The sequence below is a fragment of the Narcine bancroftii genome, chromosome 13 (assembly GCF_036971445.1).
Source record: "Narcine bancroftii isolate sNarBan1 chromosome 13, sNarBan1.hap1, whole genome shotgun sequence".
Classification (NCBI taxonomy): domain Eukaryota; kingdom Metazoa; phylum Chordata; class Chondrichthyes; order Torpediniformes; family Narcinidae; genus Narcine; species Narcine bancroftii.
In genome coordinates this window covers 16,276,449-16,285,899 of record NC_091481.1, presented here as the reverse complement: position 1 = coordinate 16,285,899, position 9,451 = coordinate 16,276,449, and the positions used below count along the sequence as shown (strand labels likewise).

General features: G+C 33.3%; 1 protein-coding gene across 2 annotated transcripts in view; it reads right to left on the bottom strand.

Moving 5' to 3' along the window:
- Positions 1-310: 310 nt before the first annotated feature.
- LOC138748868 (tyrosine-protein phosphatase non-receptor type 12-like) overlaps positions 311-9,451 on the bottom strand; it is a 75,857-nt gene continuing 66,716 nt past the window's right edge. Inside the window, exons 17-19 of one of the 2 annotated variants that reach the window (XM_069909719.1) lie at positions 8,019-8,138; positions 3,421-3,486; positions 311-1,291 (exon numbers count right to left, since the gene is read on the bottom strand). In XM_069909719.1, the coding sequence (XP_069765820.1) occupies positions 1,230-1,291; positions 3,421-3,486; positions 8,019-8,138 (248 nt within the window). In that variant the 3' untranslated portion in view covers positions 311-1,229. The remainder of the gene's footprint in view (positions 1,292-3,420; positions 3,487-8,018; positions 8,139-9,451) is intronic. The other variant, XM_069909720.1, reaches the window with a different exon arrangement.

Genomic DNA, 9,451 nt, shown 5'->3' with positions numbered 1-9,451 from the left:
CAGTCATTTAGATTGCGCAATGAAGTTTACCAAATTAAATTTCTGGGAAAATGGTCTTTTTGGACCAAAGAGAGTGCCACGACTCTGAAGTTTAGAAGATCATCTTATTAAGACATTCTGATGAGAAAATCCATATTGAAAGTAGTTTGATGTTGCTTCAAACTATGTAACTCTTTTTGTTTGTTTATCAATCAGGAACTGATCTTCCTAATGAATCAATTTTTGTAGAAGTGAATTTTACAGTGTACACTTGAGATTCACAATCTGAAATAGCTTAATGACTAATTACATAATAAGTATGGAAAGTTCCTTTACTTGTTAATGTATACTTTAATGCAAGAACACAGTAAAACAACATTTATTTCAAGATCTTTACTGACAGGTCAATAGGTTGTAAAATACAGGTTTGTGTGGCCGATATTCGTCTAATTCCAGATGCACAAAAATCAAATGCTCACGTTAACAGGATTGCATACTGTTCGAAGGCACTTACTAAATTCAAGGCCAAATGAACAGATGAACATGGGATTGGTTATTAATAGCATATAATATAAAAATATCCTTTTGCTTACAATTTACAAACATATTATTACAATCTCAACCCCTGTTAAACTGCAATTACCTGCTCATTTCCAGTAGTTAAGAACACCCGAAAGAATGTTTCCATTTTTTTCGGGGCAAATAATTTACAAAAAATGGTACACAAAGGTTTATCATGCACTGATTTCTTACATCTTCTGTTAAGAATATTTAATACCTGCAACATAGTCAATTATATACCTACCTTGCCCTGTACACAAAAGGAGTAATACACACAAGTTTCTGGAAGTTAGCAAAGAAGAATTGTCCATAGACTCCCTATTTATACTTATTGTACTATATTAATATACAATTCTACAAGCAGTGTAACAAATTCCCCCCCAAAATTAAGGCCTGTAATACTTCTTTTTTTAAAAAGTTAATACTTAAGTGTGAAATAAGGCAGGTCAAAATGGTCCCAGCATAGATATTTAGCACCGGAATCCACCCCTTGGGAAAAGGTTTTTGGAAGTAACAACAGATGTAAAATGTGTACCATTCTTTAACTGAGAAGATACCCAACTTGTTCTTGCTTTTTGTTAGTTTTCTTAAAAAAAATTAGTGAAGATAATTTTATCAACAGTTCAGTCCTTTAGTGGCACTTGAAGGGAAAAACTCCAGTATTACAGTCCATTGGAGCATCTTCTCCATCATGTCCATTCAGAAGGAGGATCCCTTGGCCCTTTTGGTTTCGTATAACGATTACTGAACCCTGCAAATTAAGAAAGTCTTTAATTCTTTAAAATTTAAAAAAAATATATTTATAGACAGCAAAGTGTTACCCAACTCAACAGTTCAATAAAAATCAAACATTTTGATCACGAAGGATATTATATTATTCAATATTTATCATATTGTTGACACGTGCAGTGTAATTATAAAAATATAAATAAAGTCACTGAAATTCAGTTGTATCCATTTTTAAAATTATATCGAGTGCCATGTAAAATGGTACTTTATTATCAAGAAACAGATCTACTCGAATTTCTGTTCACAGCAGCATAATGTTTGGAGGAGATAGATCAGATGACTGACAGTACAATGAGTCCACTTTGGTCAGGTACGACTTACTCTGGAAAGGCAACTAACTATGGAATCTTATACCATGAAATGTTAAAAATCAAATTTGATGAAACAAGGCTTATCCTTTATGCAGATTATTTCTCCATCTCTATTATATGGATCATGTGGAGGCACAATGACTTGATTTAATTTGGTATTATTTTTGGCTGAAGGGCCTATTCCTGTTTTGACTGTTCAATGTCCAGCGATGTTAAATTATGTTTACAGAATACACAAGTACTTTTTTTTAATAAAAAGAAAAACAATTTAACCTGACAGAATTTTGGACAAATGACCCAACTTTCAGGTTTGCATGTGCAAAAATCTGGATGTTACCTTGACTTAACAAATGATTTAACAACATTTCTATTTGGGGGGAAAAAAAAGTACAGGTACCAGAAAGCATTAAGTCAAACAAGCAGGAGAGCTCAGTTTGTTTTCTGATCAATATTAAATAATTCAGGGTAAAAATTATAAATCATAGTTCAAAGACAGGGAGAGATGATGGAATAATCTAATTTGTGACTTTTGCCAGTTAATTAGTTTAAACTGTTTTTGTTCATTCATTCCTGCAACAAAACCACTAGGATGAATACCATTTAGATATTTCAATAGAATATTGAGAAGTGGCAGTAAAGGTTAAAGGAAATGCAAAGTAGCAAAAATTAGAAGCAATTATAACTGCAGAAGGTAGCAGACTGAATAGGACATTTGTTTAAAAATACAAAAATGATGACCAACTAATTGAAATGAGAAAATCTAACACCCTAATGATATCAAGACGACCCAAGTACATTTATTTCAGTGAATTAAGTTTTTTAATTTTTGGGACTTCATACAAAGTATGACAAATAGTCAATACCAACACAACAAAAAGGTTTTGGGCTATTATTCTGAATTAAGGTCCAAAGTATCAAATCTAAACCTCCCTACATAAACTGGAATTGTTCACTAAATTGATTTTCTTAACATTAATAATAAATTAGTGTAAATATAACTGAGCTAAAACATGCAAAGACACTGAAGGTCAATGGGGTTAATTATTTCAACCGCCTAACAGTAAGAATTAGTAAATTATTAAGTTGACACCTATAGATGGTTCAAATGAGCAAGAAAACAATATGAATGGCATTTTGGGTGTAAATTGAACAGTTAATAATAACTTTTACTATGATCCCTATTAAGGCCACATTCTCCTTCTATTTCCCCCCAGAGCAAGTTGGGAAATGTGAAATAAATGAAAACTTGAAATTTAAATACGTGATTTTTCTCCTTTTCCACAAATCAAAAAGCGAAAGCCAAATTTTGCCTGCTAGCGAATACATTTCCTACCATGTGACAGGGTATTTGGATTTATGAGGCCTCCAGAAGGAAAATTACCTCCTCAAAGCTGTCACCACCTCTGCAAACCAGTTATTCAGTTAAGCAGTCAAATTAATGGATATCTAAGCAACAGATAATTACTGCTTTTGTCAGTTGGTGAGACGACATTAATTAAATTGTTAGAACCACTTTGGATTATTTAATCCCAGATCAAAGTTAACCACTGGTACAAAACACAGTATTGCACAATAATCTTGTTGAGTTCAGTACTGGAAATCCCAAAAACCCATGGTCTAACCTTGTATGATGGTCCTAAATTCCCATACACTCCAAACCACCAAATCTTATTAAACCGAGATAAGACTGTGGATTTTACTTTTTTGTCCCTAAATTCACAATCACTCACCTCCAGATGATTTTATTACTGTGTTGGGCAGTGACATTGAAGGTCCTTACCTGATTTTTGGAGACAGGATACAAGGACAGTTCTCAGCATGCTCATTTTCGAAAGGAACCCGCTGTCTGATAAGAGGAGGTCACTTATGAAGTTTGATTAAAATCTAAGAGCATTTTTGAGGTGACAGGTGTATGTTGAAACAAGCATGCATGCATGGAAGTTATAGCATTCTAGGAAATTTACTTTCAGAATAACCGATAGATAAATCAAGAGTCATGCTTTGTTATAAAGCAGAAAAGGTTTAAGAGGATTTATGATATTTATAATCACATGATGAAGACAAATAGTATGATCTCAGGATGTCAATATTTGACCATGTCCAAAAGATAAGTTACGTAATTGTCAGCTCCACAATAAACTTCCGAACTTCCAGCGATAGAAAGGGAAACTTCTAGAATTTCAAACTGGATGGAAATGCAAAGCCAAAAAGGGGGAAAACAAAGACCGCTTGGGTAACTCTATTAGCATACATTTATTGGGGGATAAACAGCAAATGACTAAATATTATTGGCCTGAGCATCTTTGATAAATTATTTTACTTTTAAAAGTAGCAAAGAAAGAAATTGTGGTACTTTTTAATCACAATTCTTAAATCTGCCCTGTAGTGTTACCAGAGGATTGGAGGATTGCAAATACTGTATCCCATTATTTTCAAAAAGGGGCAAACCAATCAAACACAAACAAATTAATTTAACTAATTGGAATCAATTCTGAGGGAGTCTATAATCTCAATTTGGTAAGATGCCAATTAATCAAAGGTAATCAATCAGGACAAATGTGTTATCTGAGGTCATGTCTGAAATACCATAATCAGATTTCAAGAAGCATGAAGATTGATAATTGTGGGGGAGGAGGGAAGTGGGGGGAGAAAACGACACTATATATTTAAGAAGGAAAATGTATGTATTTTGATCAATATGGTTTATAGTGTGAAAAATTAAAAAAATTTAAAAAAAGATTGATAATTGTGCATTTGGTGCAGTTAACATTGACTTTGGTGAGGATTTACTGGCAGGCTGGTCAGTCAAGTAAAAGCCCAAATTTATTCATAGGATGATAATACTAATGAAACGTTATCCTATTTAAATGTCACTGCTTTTCCCACAGATGCTGTCAGACTTGGTGTATTTCTAGTATTCTTTTTTTAAAAATTCTCAGCACAAGTGTTTTGGTTGCTTTTTTAGCAAAGGTTTACGATTGACTGGTATCTTGGAATAAAACAGGAAAGTCTGCAGACACTGTAACTGAGTGCGGGAAAACCTCAGCAAGTCATGCAGCGTAGGAAGGAAAGGGATGTAACCAACATTTCAGGCCCGAGCCCTTCACCAAGGCAAGAACAGAAAGGTGCTTGAATTTTTGGAAGCCTGTTTTAATCAAGCTCAATACTTGTTCTCTACCATCCTAAATCTTCAGATTATTCAAAAATTTATCATTCAGTTGGAATGGACAGAAGCATACATAAACTTGGGCTGAATGGATTTTAATCTGAAGTGAACGATTTATTTAATGGGCAACAAAGCAATAGAATACACTAAATGGAAGGATACTAAAATATGGAGGAATAGAAATTGTACATCTCATAAATCATTAAGATCAATGAAGTGGTTAAAAAAGGCATCAAGTACAAAAGATCTTAAAACTAGACAAGTCTTGTTGGAATATGAATAATCTATTAGTACCAAAGCTAGAGTACAGTTACTGCCTCGAACGAAAGATCTTGGTGATGAGGAAGGACTGATTAGGTTGGGATTGATTTCTTCGGAACACTGAAGGCAGAGGGGAAACTTAATGGAAGTGTCCAAATTGACAAGAAGCCAGGATAGAGTATATTTGAAAGAACTCATTTCCCTTAGAGGGGCCAAAAGCAGGGGACAATGATTTAAAGTAAATGGTAGGGCTGATGGATGTATATGGAAAGGATATGATATGGTTATGAAACTTGTTACCTGAAAGAATAATCAGTGAGGAAACCTTAACCAATATTTAAAAAACACTTGGATATTCACAAGGGGTAATGACTTGCAGGACTGAAAGTTGGGAAGCTCTATTTACCCATCATAGAAATTATTGTCTCTTTCTGTTTCACAATATTTCTACAATTCCAGGCTTTACCTTTTGGTAATGCTTGTTATAGCTAGTCAATTTTAAAATCTATACATTTCAAATATTCTACAAATCTGTAGAAATCTGTTTCTGCATTTTTCAGAAGTTACACAAGCTCACCAATATTTTCTTGATTTTTGGGTAAAACAGTGATGCTGGAAATTCATTTATTGGACTTTAAACACTGGTTAACAATGTCCAATATGTTTCAGTAACAGTGTATTAATGCTATTCAAGAGAATATTATCTCCCGCTGTGTAAAATCAATTTATTTCAATGAAGTCATACCTATACTATAATTTTTTAAGTGCACCAAAATTATAGTTTTAAGTAACTTCATAATTTTGTCCCACTATTAAGCAGAATGTCTCCAATATGAAAACAAGCTGATTGCCAAAAGGAAAGAATGAAAAAATAGCAGCGTAAAAAAAAAAAAAAAATGTCAGGCGGACAGATTTACTTTCCACTGGTACTGTAGTGATTTTTTTTTATATATACCCTATCCTCTTTTGTAAGGAGATCATGTCCAATTTTAATTAAGGCTCAATTTTCTCAAACATACAAACCCACAAAACTACCACAAGGTAGGCCTTTCATTAAAGCTGGTCATTCAGGTAAAGATTTATCATCATCTAATATCTGGGGAAACAGTCCCTTTAAAAAGAGGTTGCCAACTACCTTGAGAATCAAGACAAATCAGAAAGTTGGTCTCAAGCATGAGAAATTTTGCTAACAATCAAAATCATTCGTATACTTTGGGTCAAGAAAATATACAAATATACCTTTTTTTGGCTGCCTACCCTTTAGACTCCTTGTTTTCTCCAGACAATGGCAAGTGATCAGATGAAGGTATAATAGAGCTGGCTATTTATTTTTCCACAAAAACTGTAAAGTGGGAGTAGTTTACCCACAGTTTCCAAATACAGCAAGTAGGAGCAATATTCAAGCCTCTGTCAAACTGTAAACTTCACTGCCTTCATCAGTTCCAGATCAGTAATTTACCAATTAAGGCACAGAGCTTTATATACAGTATCTAGTTTAATTAAAAATTATTTCTTACAAAATAATCATTTTATTTCCCTTAAATAAATCTGCAACAAAAAGAGCAGATATTAATAATCAGAAAGACATTAACTACATTGTCCATAAAAACTCAGGGGTCTTACATGAAGCTCGATGAGACAATATTATTTTAGCTGTAGATCTAATATGCACTTTCATAACACAGGAATTCTGGTCAAGAATAAAAATGAACACGGTTTTAATCTCAATTTTAAACTAATGTACAACATTTCTGTCGTACTATCATTTCACATTCCTCTAGATCTGCTGCTACTGGCTTCAGAAGTTTCCTTTTGATTTGAGTATTTGATCACATTTCAGTTCCATGAAGCTTCTGTGGATAATCCTAATAATGTTAAATAAAGAAATATCTCTGCAAGATGGGGGAAAGAGGCAGGGGAAAATGGCCTTTATAAAAATTATAAAAGGAGGAGGCAGCAATGAAGTATTTCATATTCTCTTTCATAGAACAGTATCAAGTACTCCAACCAAATGGGATAAATGTAGTAATAAAGCACTGTTCCCATGAAGTTACTTAACTCATTGCACCTTTCTACATCATCCTGATCTTTATTTCATCATAGAAGCTAATCATTTTGCAATCTGAAACTATTGTGAATATTGTGGAAAACCAAAGATGTGCAATTCAATTGACACTCTCCAAAGTCACCTCCACTTTGGAGTCAGCAATTTCTTCAGTCTGGCACTTTAAAATGAAAATCCTTCAAGCCAACAAATACTGATTTTAAGCAATCATAAACAGGTTAGCTCGGATTCTCACTTTCATATGTTGTGGTTAGATATCAAGATTTTTAGCCAAGTTAGATGTATTTAAGGCAGAAACAATACTACTATTCCTGATCTCACTTCAAATATTAACAGGGAAAAATTTGGAAATCAAAACAGATACTTGAATTAAACAAAATATTTCAGTGTCATTTAATTGAAAAATCTTTTTAAAAAAATATAAATCAAATAAACATTTTCCTTCATTGGAATCCTGGGTTCATTATTTTGCAAATAATGAAATAGATTTCACAATATGGTCCTCCAGTAATAAACCTCACTCAGAGAATTTGTGGGTTTCTCAAAGGAAAAATCCTAATCTTTAGAGCAGACTTAGAAAATGCCTTTGTTTTCCTACTTGCTTGCAGAATGCTATAACAACCCAATTACACCAAATGAACTTGCTCCAGTGCTTTATTATACCAAAGTATAATAAGTATAGGGAAGCAATTCCCTATCCGCCAAACCAAAAGGATGACAAGTCATATTATAAAAGAACTCTGAAAAAAAAAATTCTTTGTTTATAATTTTACAATGGAATTAACTGAAGTAAATTAACAAAAAAAATTACACATCTTTAACAAAAACGCATCTCAGCCAAAATGAGCAGATCTTGTTGCAGGCTCATACAATTGCATGTACTCACCTAAATCTGAACAATGTTCTTTTCGTTTTGTATTCGTTTCTGGAGGGTGTCCAACGTCACTCTTGGATACTGCAGTTGCCAATCCTGAAGGCCTTCCACAGTCTCCCATTTCAAAAGTTTCTGAAACAAGATAAACATTTAAGAAACCCATAGATATCAATTCCAAATACACAAAGCAAATGTGAACCTAAAGATTTTCAAACAAAGTGGATGGCACATGAACGACATACCATCCAATATCTCCAATAGCTACAGAGACTCAAGCAATCAGAATAACATACGAACATAAAACACTCAAGTGATTGTACAATCTACAAAGCACATCATTAGGCATCAAATTACAATTTTTTAAAATTAAAATTAATACAAATTCCCGCACTTTGCTTAATACTTTCTCTGATACTTCATTGAATTTATAAAATCATAGTGGGTCTTATGAATAAAATCATCAATACCCTTCTCAAAATCATGACCTACCTCAGAACTATTTTCATATTCCCCAATTCCCTCAATATCTCAATGATTACAAATAAGCATGTACTATTCTAGTATTCTAAAAGTTCACCATCATCTGAGTCAGACATTTCTCATCTTCATCCTAAGCAGTCTACTCTTTCTTCAAATGTAAACCCTTGTCCAAGACTCATTCAGGAGAAAAAAAGCAGCCTTCCTGAATCTGTAAGACCAAAAATAATTTTGTAAACAATGAGATCTCATCTCATTCGGGAAAATACCAGACCCATCTATTTTAAGTTTAAATCTGTCATCAAAGCAGCCAGTCTGCTGAATATTTGCAGCATCAACACATTTCTTAGCCGAGAAACAAGATCAAAACTGCACAGTAAAGTAGTTCCAGAAAGTCTTGATATAAATGCAACAATATTTCCTTAATTCTGTAATTACATCCTCTTGATAATGAGTTTATTGTCATACATTGTACAATATACATAGGCACCAAAATTTTAACTTGCTGTAGCCAAAAAGGCACTTCATATATAAAAAAACAATAGTATACATTAAATTAAACTGAAAGAGATAAATACAAGAGATCAGTAGATAACAAATATTCACGCAATAAAGACCAACATTATATTTGCTTTCTTGACTGCTTTCACCTGCTTATTGGCATTCAACAAATTGTGTTCAAGCATACTTAAGTCTTTTTGAATACCCCTACTCATGATGGATTTCTGTTCCAGGACTTGCATCATAAGTTGAAATAGCACCCTTTTTAAAAAAAAATGTAATTTCAACGCTGAAAGCCTTTATTCTAACACAATCGACGTGATGTAAATTTGACATAACGCAAACTTGAAGGGACGAAACGTGAATTTGACGCATCTGACTTGAATTTTACATGACACGACTCTGACTGCACTAGTGACTGCTAGCGTATGTAGCACGAGAGAGCATATCATAAGTGCAGGGAAAGA